At 41.3% G+C, this 21,069-nt stretch overlaps 1 protein-coding gene across 1 annotated transcript in view; it reads left to right on the top strand.

Moving 5' to 3' along the window:
* Nucleotides 1-16,551, top strand: part of PHF8 (PHD finger protein 8) — a 103,777-nt gene extending 87,226 nt beyond the window's left edge. The window contains exons 20-22 of the mRNA XM_012663980.1: nt 8,914-9,023; nt 12,750-13,086; nt 13,997-16,551. Of these exons, the coding sequence (XP_012519434.1) occupies nt 8,914-9,023; nt 12,750-13,086; nt 13,997-14,085 (536 nt within the window). The 3' untranslated portion in view covers nt 14,086-16,551. The remainder of the gene's footprint in view (nt 1-8,913; nt 9,024-12,749; nt 13,087-13,996) is intronic.
* Nucleotides 16,552-21,069: the final 4,518 nt, after the last annotated feature.

The raw sequence follows: 21,069 nt of genomic DNA on the forward strand, positions 1-21,069 counted from the left end.
GGGCTCAAGCAATCCTACTGCCTCAGCCTCCTGAGTAGCTGGGACTACAGGCATGCACCACCATGCCCGGCTAATTTTTTGTACATATTTTTAGTTGTCCAGCTAATTTCTTTCTACTTTTTTAGTAGAGACGGGGTCTTGCTCTTGCTTAGGCTTGTCTTGAACTCCTGAGCTCAAACGATCCTCCTGCCTCAGCCTCCCAGAGTGCTAGGATTACTCATTATGGTTTTGATTTGCATTTCCCTGGTGGTTAGCGATGTTGAGCATTTTTTCATATTTCTTGGCCATTAGTCTATCTTCTTTTGAAGAGTTTCTGTTCATGTCCTTTGCCCACTTTCTAATGGGGTTGCTTGATTTTTTCTTGTTGATTTGTCTCAGTTCTATACAGATTCTAGTTATTAGCCCTTTATTGGATGTATGGCATGCAAATATTTTCTCCCATTCTGTAGGTTGTCTGTTTGCTCTAGTGATAGTTTCTTTGGCTGTGCAGAGCTTTTTAATTTAATCAGGTCCCACTTATTTTTGTTGATACTGTGATTGCTTTTGGGGTCTTCATAAATTCTTTGCCTAGGCTGATGTCTATAAGAGTTTTTCCAACATTTTCTTCTAGAATTCTTATGGTTTCACACCTTAGTTTTAAGTCTGTTATCCATTGTAAGTTGATTTTTGTGAAAGATGAGAGGTATAAATCCTGTTTCAGTCTCTACTTGAGGCTATCCGATTTTCCCAGCACCATTTATTGTATAGGGATTCTTTTTCCCAGTGTATGTTTTTGTCTGCTTTGTCAAAGATCAGTTGGCTATATGAGGATGGTTTTGTATCTGAGTCCTCAGTCCTGTTCCATTGGTCTATATCTCTGTTCTTGTGCCAGTACCATGCCGTTTTGGTCATTATAGCCTTCTAGTATACCTTGAAGTCTGGTAAATTGATGCCTCCCAATTTGTTCTTTTTGCTGAAGGTTGCTTTAGCTATACTGGGTGTTCTCTGGTTCTGTATGAAGCATAGAATTATTTTTTTTAGATCTGCGAAAAATGATGTTGGTATTTTAATAGAGATTGCATTGAATTTGTAGATAACTTTGGATAGTATAGACATTTTAACAATGTTGATTCTGCCAATCCATTAGCATGGTATGGTTTTCCATCTGTTTACATCCTCTGCTGTTTCCTTCCTTAGTGTTTGTAGTTCTCCCTGTAGGGGTCCTTTACCTCTTTAGTTAAGAAAACTTCAAAACTTTACTGAGGAACATAAAGCCTGAATAAATAGAGGTGCGCCATGTGCCTGGTTATAAAGACTAAATGTTTTACAGGGTCATTTCTTTCCAAATTAATTTATATATTTAACACTATCCTAAATCAAAACCTAAATTAAAAAAAAGGAATTTTGTGGGGAACTCATTCTAAAAGTAATTTAAGAAGTAAACAGGTATGATTAGCTTAAAGAATATTGGATAGAAAAGGTAAATAAAAAATAAATTACCCTTTTTAGATATTTAAATATGCTACAATAATCACAATCACAAGAATAATCAGTAAATATTTTTCCTTTATTTTTGTTGTTGTTGTTTTTGAAAAAGGATCTTGCTCTGTCACCCGGGCTAGAGTGCTCTGGTGTCATCATAGCTCACTGTAACCTCAAACTCCCGGACTTACATCATCCTCTTGCCTCAGCCTCCCAAGTAGCTGTGACTACAGGCACACACCACAATACCTGGCTAATTTTTCTATATTTTGTAGAGACAGGGTCTTGCTCTTGCTCAGGCTGGTCTCAAATTCCTGAGCTCAAGTGATCCTCCTGCCTCGGCCTCCCAAAGTGCTAGGATTACAGGCATGAGCTACCACGCCCAGCCTAATTTTCCTGTCTTGAAGAATTTTTGTTATGAAAATTTTCAAACATACAGAAAATTAGAGATGGTAGTATCCTGAACATCTATATATGTCACCCAGAATTAATAATGAAGATTTTGCTTTATTTGCTTTATTCATTTTTTTTTTGAAGCATTTTAAGCAAAATTTCAGACATCATGACATCTCTAGTTCCTGGCTGATCTTCTGATTGTTTCATCCATTACTGAAGATGAGGTACTGAAGTCTCCAAAGATATTATTGTTCAATTATACATTTCTCCCTTCAGTTCGGTCAGTTTTGTTATTAGGTATATATATATTTGTAATTGTTGCAGCCTCTTGATGGATTGGACCTTTTATCATTATAAAATGCCCTTTTTTTTTTTGTCTCTGGTAACAAGTTTTGTCTTAAAGAATGTTTTGTCTGGTACTGCTATAGCCATTGCAGTTTTTATTTGGGTACAATTTTCATGGTTGTCTCTTTTTCCATATTTTCATCTTCAAAATCTTTGTGTCTGCCAGTCTAAAGTTGTGTGTCTTATAGATAGCATGTAGTAGGATCATGTTTGTTTTATACAGTCTCCCAATATCTGCCTTTCAGTTGGAGAGTTGAGTCTATTAATAACTGATGAAGTAGGATTTACAGTGTCTGTTTTGCTGTTTGTCTTATTCCTTTTTTGTTCATCAGTTCCTCTATGACTGCCTTCTTTTGTGTTTAATAGCTATTTTATCGTGTCTCATTTTATTTATTGTTTTTATATTAAGGGGGTACAAAGTTTTTTGTTACACAGATAGCTTTTGTAATACTTTTGTCAGGGCCATAAGTGTGCCCATCACCCGAATAGTGTTTATTGTAATTGTTAGATAGGTTTTAACTCTTCTTTTCCTCCCTCCTCCCCACTTATTGATTTCCAACAATTTTTACTTCTTTCTGTGCCCATGTGTGCCCATCAATTAGTTCCAAATTATTAGAGAATACATGTGGTGTTTTTCTATTCTTGAGGTACATCACTTAGAATAATGATCTCCAGTTCCATCCAAATTGCTGCAGAAGACATTAATTCATTTCTTTTTATGGCTGAGTAGTACTCCATGGGGTGTGTGTGTGTGTGTGTGTGTGTGTGTGTGTATGTATGTATGTATGTGTATACACACACCACATTTTCTTTATCCACTCATCAGTTGATGGGCACGTAGGTTGATTCCACATCTTTGCAAGTATGAATTGTGTTGTGATAACCATTCGAGTGCAGGTGTCTCTTTGATAAAATGACTTCTTTTCCTTTGGGTAGATATCCAGTAGTGGAATTACTAGATGGAATGGTAGGTCTACTTTTAGTTCTTTGAGAAGTCTTGATAATGTTTTCCATAGAGTATTCCATTTTAATTCTCTTTTTTTCTATGTATATTTGTCTGTTTGTTTGAGACAGAGTCTCGCTCTGTCGCCCAGCTAGAGTGCAGTGGCATCATCGTAGCTCACCGCAACCTCAGACTCCAGGGCTCAAGTGATCCTCCTGCATCAGCCTCCCAAGTAGCTGGGACTACAGGTGTACTCCACCATTCCCGGCTAATTTTTCCATTTTTAGTAGAGACGTAGTCTTGCTCTTGCTCAGGCTGGTCTCAAACTCCTGAGCTCAAGCAATCCTTCGATCTTGGCCTTCCAGTGTGCTAGGATTACAGGTGTGAGCTACCATGCCGAGCCAATTTCTATATATATTTGAATTATTTTCCTAGTGGTTGTCCTGGTGAACAACATCTTAATTGACGCCATTCTAATTCACATTAATATCAATTTAATTTCAATGCTAAACAAAAACTATGGTCCTACATAGCTCCTTCATCCTTCCTTTATGTTATTACTGTCATAAATTACATCTTTATACATTGTGTTCATGAACATAGAATTATAATTATTGCTTTATGCAGTTGTCTGTTAAGCCAGATAGAAAAAAGGTTACAAACAAAAATACATTCATACTGTCTTTTAATTTTACCTATCCAGTTACCTTTACCAGTGCTCTTTATTTCTTCATGTGGATTCAATTTACTGTATTGTTACTTTTCATTTTGTCCTGAAGGTTGCCCTTTGGCATTTCTTATAGGACAGATCTGCTAGCAACACACTCTTTGATTTTGTTCATCTAGGAATGTCTTGATTTCTTTTTTTGAAGGATAGTTTTTCTGGATTTATTATTCTTGGTTGATAGTGTTTTTCTTTTAGCACTTTGAATATGTCATCTCACTGCCTTGTAGCCTCCATGGTTTTTGACGATAAATAAACTGTCAGTTCTATTGAGAATCCCTTTTATGTTATGAGTCACTTCTGTCTTGCTGCTTTGAAGATTCTGTCTTTGTCTTTGGTTTTGGTTATGACGTGTGGCCTCTCTCAGTTTGTCCAGCTTGGAGTTTATTGAGCCCTTGAATGTATAGATTGTTTTTTTTCAAATTTAGAAAGTTTTTAGCCATTATTTCTTCAAATAATCTTCCCGCCCCCTTTTCTCTGTTCTTCTGGGACTCCCATATGCATATGTTGATAAACGTGATGATATTCTTCAGGTCCCTTTTGCTCTGTTCATGTTTCTTCATTCTTTTTTTCTTTCTGCTCACAGACTGAATAATCTCAGTTGACATATCTTTTCAAGGTCACTAATTAATTCTTCCTTCTACGTGCTCAAATCTTCTGTTGAAACCCTGTAGTGAAGTTTTCATTTCAGCTATTTTACTTTTTTTTTATGGTTGTTCGTCAGTGTGCATGTTATTTTATTTTTTTAACTATTTGGTTTCTTTTTATAATTTCTGTCTCCATTGGTATTCTCTTTTTGGTAAGACATCATTCTTATACTTTCCTGTAGGTCTTCAGACATAGTCTCCTTTAGCCTTTGAAAGCATTTAAAATAGCTGATTTAAAGTCCTTGTCTGGTAAGTCCAACTTTGTCTAGGAAGTCAAAGACAGTTTCTACTGATTGCTTTTTTCTTGTGTATGGCTATACTTTATTTCTTTGTATGTCTTATGATTTTTTGTTGAAAACTGAACATTTTAAATATGGTAGCAACTTCGGAAATCAGATTTTCCCCACTCCAGTCCTCAAGGTTTATTGTTGTTGCTGTTTGTTGTAGTTGTTGTTTGTTAAGTGATTTTTCTGAACTAATTCTGTAAAGTCTGTATACCTTTTGTGTCTGGCCACTGGTGTCTCTACTTATTTAGCTTAGTAGACATCTAATGACTAAACAGAGATTTCCTTAAATGTCTGGAACCAATGAATCTAGTACATGCTAAGTAGCTCTGTTGTGCGTATTGGGGCATGCCTTTAACACTCAGCTAGGCAATTTACAACTCTGCCTTAGCTTTCACTTCCTGCTTTTGCAGACTTTGACTTCTCAAAGTCAGGCAGAGGTGAGTGCCTGGGGCCTTCTCAAGTCTTATAGTCTCTACACTGCATGTGGCTTTCTAGATTCTCAGAAATGTGTGGGAGCTTTTTGAATCCTCTATAGACATGTCATTCTTCAGCTTTGTTTTAAGCATTAGGGTCAATCAATTGTTGGCCACAACTGTTATCCCTCATCTTTAAGCAGCTGTGACATAAACACTTTCCTTTCAACATTTTTTATAAATTCCCTCCCAGGGAGTGAGAGGCTTTTAGCACTATGCTTTGAAAGAAAGTCCCAGCTCCTTTCTGCTTAGTATATTACTGGGAATGTGGACTGTTATTTTTCAATGCTACCACTGAGCTGAGGAAAGGTGGATGTGTGTAGGGCAAGTTAAAATGCCACAAAGTTCATTATTCTTACTGAGATTCAGATTGCTACAAGCCTTTGGTTAATTTCCAGAGTTATTGAAAAAATTTATTCTGACAATTTTTTCTAGTTTTTCTTTGTTTTTATTGAGGAATGAGTTTTTGGAAGTCCTTATTTTGCCATTTTTATTGATGTCACCCATAATGACATCTCATCCTAAATATTGCAGTATGCATCTATTTAAAAATGACATTTTCTTCCATAACTACAGTACCATTATATGACACCTAAGCAAAGTTACATTTATTTCTTAATATCATCTGATATCAAATACTTCAATTTGAATGCCAAATAATTCAAATTTCCCCCAGTTTTACCAAAAGTATCTTTTATAATTAGCTTTTTCAAACTAAGATCCATTCCCACCCTACATATTACATTTGGTTATTATGATCTCTTAGTCTTGTTCATTATTTAAAATGTATTATGATAAATTTCAAACATACATAAAAGTAGAAGGATAGTACACATGAACACCCATATTCTCAGTAGCCAGATTCTATAATTGTAACATTTTGCTGTAGTTCCTTCATTTATCTATCTGTCTATAGTTTTTGCTGAGCCACTTCAGAGTAATGCGCAGCCATCATAACATATTTTACCCAGGAGTACTTCAGTATCTCCTAAGAATGACACCCTCCTGTGTAACCACACTATGTTTTTTATGCTTAACAAAGTTAATAATTCCCTAAGATCTTCTAACACCCAGTCCATAACCAAATTTTCCCAACTCTTCCCCAAAAATATTTATTATAGCTCCCCCTCCACAAAAAAACAAACCAAAAAAAACCCAAGGAGGGCTCCCCCCCCAGCATTAAACAACCACCGCTTTCTCACGTTCGTTTATTCTCTGGGCCAAGAATTTAGAAAGGGCACAATGAGGACAACTTGTCTCTACTCCATGATGTCTGGGGTCTCAGCTGGAAAAACTATGAAGGCTTGGGGTGACTTGGTTGCCAAGAGTTTGAATCACCTAAAGTCTCATTCACTTACATGTCTGGTGCCTGGCCTCGGAGGACTCAAAGACCAGAAGTGCCAACATGTGGGCTCTCCATGTAACTAGCTTCCTCACTGCCTAGTGAGGCAGTCAAGGCAATAAAACTTTTTACATGGTGGCTCGGGTCTCCAAGCGTGAGTATTCCAGCAAGCAGTGTGGGAACTGAAATTGCCTTTCCTGACCTAGCCTCAGAAGTCACACAGTATCACTTATACCTTTGATTCAAGAAAGGGACACAGACCCCACCTATCAGTAGGAAAGGTATCAAAGAATTTGGGGCCATGTTTTAAAACCACCACACATATAAAACTATAGAGAACAGTATAAAAAATATGTAAGTGTCCATGACCCAAAATTATACACAGACACTTTTGTTAGATTTACTTTGGATCATATTTTAAACAAACAAAATGTTACCTTTGAAGAAAGAACTTCAGCCTCCTGAGTTGCCTATTCTAGACTCTACGTACTGGTTATCCAGAAATTTTCCTTTATAATAGCAATAGCTAATCAACGAGTTTTTAAATCTAGGTCAGCACTACCACCACACCTTTTTTTCTGTGACATTAGCTTTTTTCTTTAAAATAGAATAGTATAGTGAACTCTCATATATCCACCAGTGAGAATGAACAGTTATCAAGATTTTTCCATATTTGCTTCATCTATCACTTGTTTTTTCTTTAAATTTTTTTTTGCTTTAAAGCAAACCCCAGATATTATGTCATTACCCTGATGTATTTCACTGTGTATTTCTAAAAAATATGGACATTTTTCACATAACCACAATGCTGTTATATATAAAAAAATAATGATAATTCAATAATTATTTGATGTTACCTAATTCCAAGTCCTTAACCAAAGTTCCTAAATTGTCTAACCACAAAGGGTATTTTTAAAATGGATTTGTTTAAATCAAGATCTAAACGGGGTCCACATGGCATTTGACTGTCATGTCTTTTATGTCTCTCAATCTAGAGCAGTCCCCGCTTTGTTTTATGCTATTGATTTGTTGTAGAAACTGGTGTAATTGCCCTGTAGTGTGTCCCACCTTCTAGACTTGTCTACTTGCCTCCTTGTGACATTGTCTTTTTTAAGAGATTAAGCCAGTTACTTTGTAGAATGTCTGCTTGTTTTCTCATGGTGTCATTTAACTTGTTTTTCTATCCCTGTGTTTCCTAAACACTGGAAGTAATATGAATGGCTTGCTTGATTTTTTAGCTCTTTAACAATCCTACTTCTCAGGTGATGCTGTGTATTTCCTATTGTGTTGCATCAGGAAGTGCTTGAAGTTGTGCTGTGTATTAATGACACTAAAGTTAATACTTAGTTATGGTAGTGATCCCTTGAACTCATTATTGTAAGGTTTTTCTTCTTGGTACTAGCAAGTAATCTGTGAGGTAATACATTGGTACTGTGTGAATATCCAATTCCCTAGAATCGGTTGTTTCATTAGGACTTGCACACTTGTGATTTTCTAATTCTGTCATTCCTTCTACGTTTATTAGCTGGCATTTTCTGTAAAGAAGATCTGTCTTTCACCATCTGGGGCTGTTTGGTTATCCTGAAATACATTTCTTTTGAAAGGTGGGATGAGTATTTTTTGATTCAAGGTTGGTAAGGCACCATAAGAGTTATACAAGAAGATGGTCTTCTTCAGAAACTCATAGCCTGTTTGGTAGACAAAGTAACACACATCAAAATTAGAGAATGAAACAAGGTGGTATGTGCTATGTATCAAGTAATTTGTACAGATCATGAGTTCAGAGGAAAGAGAGTTCAGTGGGACCATAGAAGTCCTAGAGGTTTTGCCTAGGAGGTTGATTTCCTGGGCAGGTTTGAAGGATGGGAAGCTTTGAATAGGCAGACAGAAAGGAAGAGGGTACTGTAGACTGTGTGTAGATAGTGAGAATGAATGCACAGGGAGAGAAGATGAGTTGTACATGTTCTGGAGGTATAAAAAGAAGCCATTTGTCTGGAGAAGCTGAGAATATGGATGTGGAAATAAGGTTGAAGAGGTAGGTAGACCAGGAGCAGAACATGGACAACCTTAAATGCCAATTCGGGGAGGTTAAATTTTTATCCTGTAATCCGTGTGTGCTTTGGGCACTTGTGAATTAGCTTCTTACCTGATAGGAAGCAAAATCTGGCTTTATAAAAAGCTAGAAGCAGGAAAACTAATGAGACCACCTCTGGGGAGCTTGGAGAGGGGGAATATGGTTGACACTCTGATAAATGTCTTAGAGAGTGACACTCTCTCATTCTGTTTCCCCTGCAGCCCGTGTGACCCCAACTCTACCAAAGCAGGACCGTCCTGTGCGTGAGGGGACCCGGGTAGCTTCCATTGAGACAGGCTTGGCTGCAGCAGCTGCAAAACTGGCCCAGCAGGTAGGTGTTGGCACCCTAGGCAGTGGCCCTGCAAGTGATTGCAGTTTGACTTAGAGCCTCAAAACTCTGGCCTTCAGGCCGATAGGATCCCACCATTGTCTTAGTGGGGATTGGGTAACCTTTAATCTTTATCCTTGGCAGTACCCCAGCCCCCCATCTATATCTACATCCCAACTCAGTGACAAGCTATACATCACACAATTGACAAGATTTGGGATGAAAGAAAATATGGGACTAGAGAAAAACCCTTACAGATACCATTTGCCTTTCTTGGTGTGTAAAAACCTTTCTGTTGGGAAGGATCAGGTCCATCCTTTGCCCTCACTCAGATAAAGTCCTGAGGAAGCAATTTAGCTGGGTACACTCAAGTTTTCAGCCACCCAGCAGTATTGGAATTTGCTCTATTAGAGGTTTTTCTTATCCTCTTTACCAAATAATATTATCTTGATCTTCATCCCTTGCTCTTCAAGAAAACTTCGCCCACTATTTTTTGTCCTAAAGGGTCATCTGCACTAAAATCAGGTTCACCTCCTAGCATTACAGTTTACAAAGTTCTTTAATGTGTGTAATGTGGTAAGCAACTCTAGGAGCATTTGGAGGTGAATCTTCTGGTTCTCTCCTTACCAACATCTCCTTAGCTGCTCATGCCACATCCTACAGCTTAGAGCAATACTGAGCATCTGCTTTATGTTAGGTACTTCCATGTACAATGTCTCATGTAATCTTCCCAGTAGCCCTGTTCAATAGGTGATATTTTCATCATTTTACAGGTGAAGAAAATGAGGCTCTCTTTAAGTGACTAGTCCAGGATAATACAGCCAGTAAATGGAGGAGACAAGATTCAAACTCATATCTTTTAACTTCAAATTTTATGTTATTTGCTATTTAAATAAAATGAAATAGTTAAATGTTATATAATTAAGTAATTAAATCCTATTTAAATAAAATTTAATAGAATGATGTTTTTCATATGATGTTCTCTGGAGTGCTAGAGTTGCTTAGAAATGTCTTGTAGGCTATTGTTGGGAGCCAACAGACCAAGAAGGCCAGGTAGTCCTTCTTTGGCCAGAACTTCTCTATGTTATGTATATCCCGGTGCCATGTAAGATGTAATTTAATAAAAAGGGGTTCTACTGCTTTAAATAAATGGATAAATTACTTAAAGGTGTGAAAACTACTCTTAGTACCTTTTAAGGAGATCAATTCTGTTTGGGTTTATCAGAGACAATCTCAAAGAAGAGGTTTTGAAATTGGGGAGGAGTTTTATAGGCTAAACTTTTGGTTGGAGACAGGGAGACATTCCAGAAGGGAGCTCCTTGGTATGGTATACAAGGCTCTCTTGATCTGGTCTCTAGGTCACCTCTCCTCCCTGACCTACCGCCAGCCCTTCATGCATACTCTTTATACCAGCCACACTATACTACAGTACTCATAGTTCACTCAATGTTATCAGATTGTCTCATGCCTTTGTGCCTTTGCACAAGCTGTTCCTTCAGCCCATTGGGAATCATACTCTCTCAGATGGCTTACCTAACAGCCCTTTACACCACCTACCACACTGTATTTCAGTGGCTGCATTCTTTGCTTCCATAGCATTTTCTCATGGTACTTATGATCATAAGTGTATTTTTCTTTGTCCCTTAAATTTATAAATGCTTCAAGAGTGGGGATATATTTAAGTTGAAATCCCCCCTATGGTAAGCATATGTGTTTAGTCAGTGTTGGGGTGAGTGAGTGTATGAATGAATGAACAGATCTTTCTGGAATGGAGAATTCATGCTGGGGGATAGGGTAAAATAAATATTGGTTAAAAGAATGGATTCTGGAGCCAACCTGCCTAGGTTTGAATCCTAGCTCTACCACTTGGGCAAGTTACTTAATTTCTCTTTGCCTTAGTTTCCTCATAGACTTTGCCTTAGGATTAAATGAGGTAATATATGTACAAGCTCTGAGAATGGCACTTGGTACAGAGTAAGTACTATAGGCATGTTAGCTTTTCATTGTTATCATTATGGATGTTAGCTAGGTGTAAGCAGCCAGACTGTGGAAGACCATGAATGTCAGGCCAGGGAATTTGAACGTGAGTGGGGTCCTGCTAACAGATTCTAGAGAAGGGAATTGGCAAGGTGAAAGTGGTCCTATCTTAAGACGGTCTAGTCATCTGTGGGGGTGTCTGGATAAATTATATGTAAAAGAGATTGGTAAGAAAGGTAGGAAAATTTAGGCTAAGTGATCCTAGATATGAAGAGGTAATTTGTGGAGTCAGATGAGAGAGAAGGGGATAGAAATGTAGTTCCTGGTATGGGTGGAGTAGCAGTGTGGCTGAGGGAAGAGATTCTGAAGCCAAATGGCTTGGATCTGAATCCTGGCTTGGCCACTTATTGATCCTATAACCTTGGGAAAAATGACTTATCCTCTCTGTGCTACAGTTTCTTCATCCTCAAAATGGGATTATAATTCTTACTTCTCAGGTTCTTATTAGTATTAAATGAGTAATTATAGTATTACTCATTACTCAATGGCATGTATTACTAATATTATTATTCTTATCCACCAGAAATTCCTATGGTAGCCACAGCCTGTCAGATCTCTTCCGAAGGCAGGAGTAGGCCTGTGTTGCAAGAGAAGGCAAAGTAATGTAATCACTGAGTTGGTCTGTGTGGCTGTGTAGCATTTCATAAGGTGAAGTTGTTCATATGCTCCTCAGTACCACCTTTCCAGGTTCTCAGGGCTCCAGATGCCCACCATACAGGTACCCGCTATGCAGTGGATAGTAGATCTGTAGAGCAATGGATGACTGAAATTCAAGGTATTGGTAGAAGTGACCCAACTCCTTACCTGTCTGTCCCATCCAAAATTAAGGTTTTTAGACCTGGTGACCTAGAGGATTGTTACATCCTCTGCTGAAAGAAAAAGACCAGCAAGAAGAAGAGAAGCCACTATAAGAGATGAAGATAGAATAATAATTTACCACTTATTGAGTACCTACTATGTGCTATCTTTACATCATTATTTAACCTTTCTAACAACCCTGAAAACAGACTTTTTTTTTACCCATTTTACAGATGAGGCAGATGAGATTGAGAAAGGTTAGTAATTGTGACTAAAATCATCCAATTTAGGGAGCACAAGCCTGGATTTGAACCCTGGTATGTCACTCCAAAGCTAATAATCTTTCTATTCTAAGATATTCCGTTTTCAGAAGTTTGCAGAGTGTGTCTTCATATAGACCTGGCTAAATACTAGACTTAACTACTTTTCAGCTGTGAGGCTTTGGGTTTAAGTTGCTTAATATCCCTGCACCTCAATTTTCTCATCTGTAAAATAAGGGTTTTTCCTTCTTAGGGCTGTTATGAGGTTTAAATGAGATAAAGTACATAAAGTGCCTCTGCTGCTGTTCTAAATTTAGTTAGTATTATTAGAGATGTCCATGGTCCACCTCATTAGTGGCAATGCTAGGCCAAAACCCTAGTCTCCAAACTCATTTACAGTTCTCTTGCCATTGTACTAACAAGTGGCATGATGGCTTAAGGATGGATGGTACCAAAGAGATGACCTCAGGTATTGGAAGGCCTATGTGTGTGTATATCCAGGCTAGACTTGGTGGGGGTAGAGAGGGGTTGGTGGGTTGTAGAACCATAGTGACCATTGTCTAGTTCCTTTTTTGGGAGATTTTCTTCTTTTCTCTACTCCTGAATCTCTCCTTGCACTTGGTTTGTGTTTTAGGAGCTTCAGAAGGCCCAAAAGAAGAAATATATCAAGAAGAAGCCTTTGCTGAAGGAGGTGGAACAGCCTCACCCTCAAGACTCCCATTTCAGTGTGACAGTACCAGCCCCAACTCTGGCCACTACACCACAGCTTCTCACCTCCTCCTCACCCCTGCCTCCTCCTGAGCCTAAACAAGAGGCCCTGTCAGGAAGTCTTGCTGACCACGAGTATACTGCTCGTCCCAATGCCTTTGGCATGGCCCAGGCAAACCGGAGCACCACACCTATGGCCCCCGGTGTCTTCTTGACCCAGCGGCGCCCTTCAGTTGGCTCCCAGAGCAATCAGGCAGGACAAGGTACAACAGCCATATGGTTGTAGAACTGAGGGATCTTGGGGCCACCTGCTCCACATCCTAAGTGCTCTAGTAGATGAGAATACTAGGGAGGGACACTGAAGGCCAAACTAAGGTGCTTGGACTTGATCTTATGGGCCGTGGAGAGACATTGTCTGATTTTAAGTAGAGACAAGAATTAGGTTTGAGTTTAGAAAGATCTTTCTGGTGGCCAGAGTGAGAATTCTAGAAAGGTACATATATAAGTTCAGGCAGGAATAAAAAGAGGCTAAGGCTCTGGCAGAGGGAATGGAGAGGGAAGGGGTAAACTGATTAAATGTGAAGATGATCAAATGGGATGTGGGAGGTGATTTGATGTGGGGAGAGAGAAAGAGGGAAGAGAGAGTTAGGAGACTCAAACCTGCCTTTCCCTCACTTTAGCCCTTAAAGTCCAGTTCCTAGAGTATGTAGCTCAAGGGTGCTAGGGTTGGTGTGACATTGAAGGTTGATGAGGGTAGAAGTTTCTACTGAAACAAGGCCCTGGGGATGGCAACTTCAGGGACACTGAGCTATAATCACTAACCAGGCACTTGTCCAATCCTGGTAGGCAGGATAAGAGGGTGTGGAAGCATATTCACCTCCCTTCAGAATTTTGGAAGGAAAATGATTGGGATCAAAGAATTTGTTGGGAAAAAGAACCAGACAAACTGTAACCAGAGAGTTTGTAGCTGCTGCAGGAGGTTGTAAGAGGAAAAGCCAAGGTGGTGTTGAACGAAAGTAGTTAAGGAGGGCTTCTTGCCCGATATGGCCTAAGGATGGGGAAGCTTTGTGGGCAGAGAAACAGAGGAGGGGAGGTGGCCTGAGGGCAGTTGGTGCCAGAGTTGCTTCTGAAGCCTTTGCCATAGCCCTTGCTTACTTTTCCCTTTCCCCACAGGAAAGCGTCCCAAAAAGGGCCTAGCCACAGCAAAACAGAGACTCGGCCGTATCCTGAAAATCCACAGAAATGGCAAACTACTTCTGTGAGCCCTCTTGTGTCCCACCCCCCACCCCTTCACCCCCATTGCTTTCTCCGTTGTCAACTCTCGGGGCGCTCCTGGATCCTATCTGCCCTAGACGAGGTGCTGAGGCGCATTGTCCTGCTTTCTTGGGACTGACCAAAGGCACGGACTCCCCCATGGGCCCCTCTGCCAACTCCCCCAACTCCCTCTCCCACTTTCATTTGAGCATCCTGCCTTTTTTCTCCATACCTCTGAGTAGCAGGTAAATGGAGAGGTTTCCAGCTGACTAGTGTCCTCTTTTTTACTCTTCCAGCCCATTTCCCTTTCACCTGCCTTGTCTGTCCTTTATTCCTATCCCTCCCTAGAGCTGAAAGGCAGGATGAGGAGAGGCATGAGGAGAGCCTGAGCCCTTTGATATTTCTCTGGCCACAAAGTGGGAAGCCCAGGGCTCAACACTCTGCAACTCCAGCCCTGTCTCCAGAAGCCTACCCACCTCCACCCATTCTTCCTTCCCCTACGTCCCCCAAGTCCAGTGGATGTGCCCCACCTCCAGACTCATTCCTGGGAGAAAGCTGTGGTCCCTGCCCCCTCTTGCCAAATGCTTCATGGAAATAAAGAGGAGGGCCCAGTGTCTCCTTACTGCCCCACTGTGGGCCATTTCCGGAGGTGGCCTAGAAAGGCTGACCAAACTTATCCTTGAGAAGAAACTAGATTCCTGTCACTTTTCAAGGTGGAGAGAGGACAGACACCCAAGCCTTTGACCATGATTTTGTAGCCCATTGGAGGAGGCTACTTTTGGCTGGCTACACATTAAGTCCCTTGGTGAGCTCCAGGGATTTGTCTGGATTTTGAGGTCCTGCAGAACATTATCCACGTGGCTGTGGCTGGGCTCCAACGGGTGAAAAACATCTCCCAGAAACCTGAGAGTACCTGCCACTGAAGCAGATAACCCTGGTCCAACAGCCTGCTCCCTGTACCTATACCACAGAGCACAGCCGGGACCTTCTGGAGGGGATGTGGCAGAACAGCCTACCCCTGGGTCCTCCATTGGGAACCTCTATGCTTCTTTCTCCACTGAGGTCTTGGTCTGAAGAAGACCTCAGGACTCATATCTTCACTCCTTGGCCTTCGCACTTCCAGATGACAGGTCACCATTCAAGCAAAGTGCAGACAGGCCACTCAGAGCCCAAGCCAAGGAGAAGAGATGCCCATCTCTTGAAGGAGCAGAAATCTGATCCTCCCTTCCCCTCTCTTTCCTTTGTGGATGGTCTCCATTGTCCAGACAGTGCCCCCACCTCCCACCTGTCTTGCTTCACTGGCAATCTGGACTTGATGGAGAGTGGCCCTCCTCCATTTGGCACTGCCCAAGTGGAGTGTTTCTTTGCCCTCTACCACCCACTCCAACCTCACCCCAGCTTGCCCACTGCTTCTGGGGAATTCAACAGCTACCATGCAGGTCACAGGGAATTTGTGAGGCTTCCTTTGTCATTTTTGTGTCTGCAGTTTGTTTTTCTTTTCTCCATAGCCCCGCCTCCACTCCTTCCTTGGAATCAGGGGCTCCTTTAGCCCGTTTGCTTTTTCTACCTTGGGGACCCCAGGGGCCAAGCAGTTCTCCATCTAGTCACACCAAAGGCAAAAAGCCTGGCTACCTCCCTCCTAGCACATGAGGTCCCTACTCCCCTCCTCTCTGTTTCTACCCAGCTTTGCTTATTTTGGGGATTTCAAGGCAGCAGAGGGTAGTGAGGGGAGAGCAGGAGAATCCTCTGTCCCTGTGTAGGCAACTGCCTGACTAGGCACTGACTGCTATAACCAAGACCAGGTCCCCAGCCCTTTTGTCCATTAACAGCCTCTCTTGATCTTTCAAAGGCAGCTAATTGCTTGCAAATCCCTGATTCCCGGCCTCTTTCACCTCTGTTTCTTTGTTAGAAGTTTCTGTGGAACTGAAACCCAGCCTCCATTTGACTGGGTTTCATTTAGTTGAGCCTCCTGTTTGTTTTGTGTTGTTTCCAATGAAAAGCAAGTTTACCCTCAGAGTTAATGCTTTTCCAAAGAGGCTAATGTTTTTGTTTTTGTTTTCTTATTGTTTCAGGTTTAAGTGAAGTGAGTTGGGGAGGGGTTGGGAGTGGTAGTAACCAAGGTTTAGAACGTGATGAGATAGTTACCTCTGATCTCCAATCCTCAGCAGAGAGCTGAGGGTTCGGATAGGGGGCAGGGAGAGAGGATTTCTATTCACCTTTAATATATTTTTACAAAAAAGCAAACAATTTAAAAACAAGCCCACTGCTTCTGTACATGTCTAAATATATTTTTAGAAGTGGGTAGGATTGTGAATTTCTGATGCAGGGCCTTTTTATAAATAGGTTAGAGTAGCATCATCCAGACTTCTCTGTTGGTTTTTTTTTTCCTTGTTTTTTCTTGTGTTACTAATGTAATTTATATTTTTTTTAGATCCTCCCTTTCCTATAGAGATAAAAGTGATTTATCTTGGCAATTGCTTTGCTTGGTGTCTTCTTTTTGTGGTGGTGATGGTGGTGGTGGTGGTGTGGTGTGGGGTCCAGGAGTGCTGCCTTGTCTTTGTACTCTCTGTCTCTCCCTCAGCAAGTTGTCAGTGGGCACTTCCCTGGTGCCCAGCCTTACACCTGAGGTGGGAAGGGGACAGGCTCCCTGCTCTCAGAAGGGATACACTTCACACATCTGAAGCAGACAATCATAAGTAGAGTGAACAGAAAATAAAGGGTGCAACAATTCAAAGGGGCCTGACAAGTGCGATGGGAAGGCTTTCCATAGCTTCCACGTGCTGTTTTTATTAGCTACACTTGTATCCTCTCTGTGAATGTGGGTTTTTTTTCCCTTTCTCTAACATCTCCTCCAGACACTTGTTGGTACATTCTGGACTTGATTACTGTGCTTAGGGCCAGTGCAAGGGATAGAATATAATTATCAGAGCTAATACATCACGCTTATTTCCTTGTTCTAGGCATTGCTGTTAGTGCTTTATATATATTGACTTGGTTCATTCTCACCAACATCCTCATCCTATTGATGAGGAAACAATGTAACCTTCCTACATCACACATACAGTACGTTCTGGGACCAACCTAGTGAGTCTGTTCTACCACTTCTCACTGATAATCACTACCATTTATTAAGTGCCTTTTGGGTGCTAGGCATTGGGCTAGAGATTTTATTTAGGATATCTTATTTAATCCTCACTGACAACCCTGTGAGGTAATTAGCTGAATTTTATAGTTAAGGAGACTGAAACTTGCCAGTGGTCCTCCACAGCAGGATCTGCCTGATTCCAAAACTCATGCTCTTTCCCCTTCATATTAGAAAATCCTTGGAGGCTCAGTCACCTAACAGATCTTTATTATCTGTTGTGTGTAAGATGCAGCATTGAGAGTTATGTCCTGAGGAGAACCCCCAGGGTGATGTTAGGAACCTCAGTTCCAAATTCACCACCACCCTGACTCTGTGTGACCCAGGGCTGCTTATTCTCCGTGGGTCACCTGTAAAAGGATTTTGAACCCAATCAAGATCTCCTCCTGGAGATTCTGCTTCTGTGAGTCTGGGGTGAGGCTGTCTGGGTTTGACACCTGGCTAAATGACCTCCAGTTTTCACAATCTGCGTCTCTGTATTAGGCAGGGTTTGGAAAGAGAAAGCCCATGTCTGGGGCATGGGGAATTGTAGAAAACAAAGAGGAGGGATTTCTGAGCCTTTGCAGGAGTGTAGGCTGGGTTCTTTTTGTCACCAATTCCCACCCCATCTTCCTCAGCGAAGGGACAAAGCACTGTCACCAGCCTCAGGTTACAGGATAAGCTAGAGTCTTGGTCATCTTACTCCTCATTTCAGGCAGGAGGTGCCAGCAGATAAGAGGCTCCTATCTCAAAATTGGGAGGAGAATAAGGCATCCAACTTCAGTCTTCCCTTTTTCCAGTATGGAGTGGAAAAGTACACGGATGAGACTTGTTGCTAAGAGCCCTCCTTCTCAATGACTAACCAAGTAATGTGGGGGAAATTTCTTTTCTGTGTCTCAGTTTCTACATTTGCCAGGTGGAATTATCTCAACTTTGGAGCCCTCTAGAAGTGTCCCTAAACTTTCTGGATGCTTTTGATTGCCCAACTGAACCTCTAGCCTTGTACAGAATACGGATCTCCATTTCTGCTTGCTCATGTTCTGTCCCCTGCCTCAACTTACACAGGCCTCTCCATCAGAACTCTGTTCACACCAAATTGACTGAAATGGCACTTGCCCTCCAGTAAATTAAATAGAGGAGAAGAGCACCATATGGTATAGTGTATTGACAGAGATGAGCAGGGGATATTGAGCAGGCAATCCATCCTAGGGAAGCAGGGAATTCAGGGAAAGCCTTCCTGTCTAGTGATGCCTGAGCTAAAGGATGAAAAGTAATTAGCCAGTCAGGCAGAACAGTGGGAAGAGTATTCCAAGCCAAGGCAACAGCATGAATAAAAATAGATGGAGGGGAAACCTGTGTATAGTTAAGGGCAAGCAACTTAGTGTAACTGCAGCTGTGACTTTCACCTGGGAGGACATATGCAGAATCTCCAAGAGGGAATGTGTAGTTTGAGGAGGTATTTGATCATAATTGATTAGTTTTTAGGCATAATATTTATTTTAAAACCCCAGATATGGAAGATAATGTGATGCTGATGGTTGTCAAAAGATGTGACCTTATTCCATGAGTGACAGAGAACTATTAAAGGGTTTTAAGCATAAAATGGCATGGTCCAAGTTGCTTTTAGAAAGGATCCCTTTGGGGGTGGCTTAGGAGGGAGAGAGACTGAAGTCAGGGAGGCCGCTGAGGAAGTTACTACAGGAGAGAAGCGGAAGGCACTATCTCGTCTTCTAATGTCCCATCAAATGCCACTTCCCTAAGGAAGCCTTCATGCAGCCGTGCAGTCAACTCTGACATTTTCCTAGACTTCTACATCCCATGAAGGGTGGAAATCCCAGGACATCTCCAGGAGAATGACCATGGGGTCAGCCACGCACACAACCAAAGAGACAGAAGATAGACTCCTCTATCCCCCTTTCAGCTTTTTAACTCTTAAAATAAGTTTACCTTCTCAGGTCATCTCCTTTTCCATAGGACCACATCATAAGGCCAGCACTCACCAATGAATGTTATAAAGATACAACACCCATTTTGTATTTTCCTTGTCAGGAGTCCAGCAGCCTTCCCCACATTCCATTCCATTCTGTCATATCCAACCTTTCAGGAATATCTCCCCAGAGTTCTGTAATATTTTTATCATTCCCTCCTGCTTAAGAACATTCCATGACTTCACACTTCAAGGCTTTCCACAAACTGGCCCAATCTGGAGACAATGGGCTGTGGTGGAAAGAAGATATGCCTGGGAGTTAAGATGACCAGTGATTCGATCTGGCTCTGTCATCTATGTGATTTTGAACTGGTTGTTTCATATTTCCTTGCCTCAGTTTTGTCATCTGTAAAATGAAGATATAATCCTTACCCCATAGAGTTGTCAGGAGGAATTCTAGTAGCTAATGTCTTTAAAGATTTAATTCAATGTCTGGCATTCAGGTGATTAGTGAATGTAGTTTAATTTTTCCCAGTCAAAATTTGCCCAACAAGGCTTATAATCTCATAAAAAGAAATACAGAGAAAGTAAACCTTTAAAGGAATTGGAGAGATTATTTCAAACTGGGGCAGGAAATTGAGTTAGCTTCCTGAGGATGATGGTGTTTGAAGGCCACAGGGAGATGGCTGAGTCCATAGGGGTGGTAGACTTTAAACTCTTGTGGAGGAGATACAACCAAGTCTATGGCACAAAGTTGTTAGAAGGTGCCAATGTGTCACCCATACCAGTTCAATATCAGTTGTTAAGTTCTACAGTAGTTTATCAAAGCCTCTTTTGGTTCAGGCCCTGTGCATGCTATTGGAGAGCTTGATCTTCAAGGAGCTTGTAGTTTAGTATACAGACATATAAACCCACGTATAGCATACTGGGATAAATACTATGTTACAAATAAGTACAAGTAAATACTATGTTACATGAAAAGGAGACCCAACCCAGTCTGGGAAGCAGGAAAGGCTTCTGGGAAGAAGTAATGCCTGATTGAGTTTTTGTTTTTGTTTTTGTTTTTTTTTTTTTTGAGACAGTCTCACTCTGTTGCCCGGGCTAGAGTGCCGTGGCGTCAGCCTAGCTCACAGCAACCTCACACTCCTGGGCTCAAGCTATCCTACTGTCTCAGCCTCCCAAGTAGCTGGGACTACAGGCATGCGCCACCATGCCCGGCTAATTTTTTCTATATATTTTTAGTTGTCCGATTAATTTCTTTCTATTTTTAGTAGAGACGGGGTCTCGCTCTTGCTCAGGCTGGTTTCGAACTCCTGAGCTCAAACGATCCGCCCGCCTCGGCCTCCCAGAGTGCTAGGATTACAGGCGTGAGCCACCATGCCCGGCCCTGATTGAGTTTTGGTAAATTAGGCAAGGGAAGGCAGAAGGATGAGTTGGAATAGAGCATTCCAAGCAAAGGGGACAGCATAAGCGAAAGTAGAAAGTCATAAAGTAGCCTGGTGTATGAATGGAACTACAAGCCCTTGAGTTGAGCTGGAGTACAGGCTGCAGTAGGGTGTCAGGTGTCAAGGATGAAGCTGAGGAGGTTGACAGGGATGGGAGCACGGAGGTCTGATTTATGTTTCAGAATGTTCTCTCTGGTGACTGTTGGGGTGGGGAGAGACTGAAGTGGACTAGCATGGAGGCCAGTGTCAAGGTGGTTGCAAGATTCCAGTTAAGATGCAGTGGGGTCTAAACCAGGGCAGTGGCTGTGAAGGTACCAGAAATGTTAACACACACCCCTTGTTTTTTTCCCCTAATATTTTACTATGAGCATTTTCAAATATTCAGAAAGTCAAGGTACTTATACTGTGAACACCCATGTGTCAACCACCCAGATTCTACAATTAGCATTTTACTACATTTGGCTTTATCACATATATCTATCCATGCATCAACCCATCT

This window comes from Propithecus coquereli, unplaced genomic scaffold (assembly GCF_000956105.1).
Source record: "Propithecus coquereli isolate 6110/MARCELLA unplaced genomic scaffold, Pcoq_1.0 Scaffold849, whole genome shotgun sequence".
Lineage (NCBI taxonomy): Eukaryota > Metazoa > Chordata > Mammalia > Primates > Indriidae > Propithecus > Propithecus coquereli.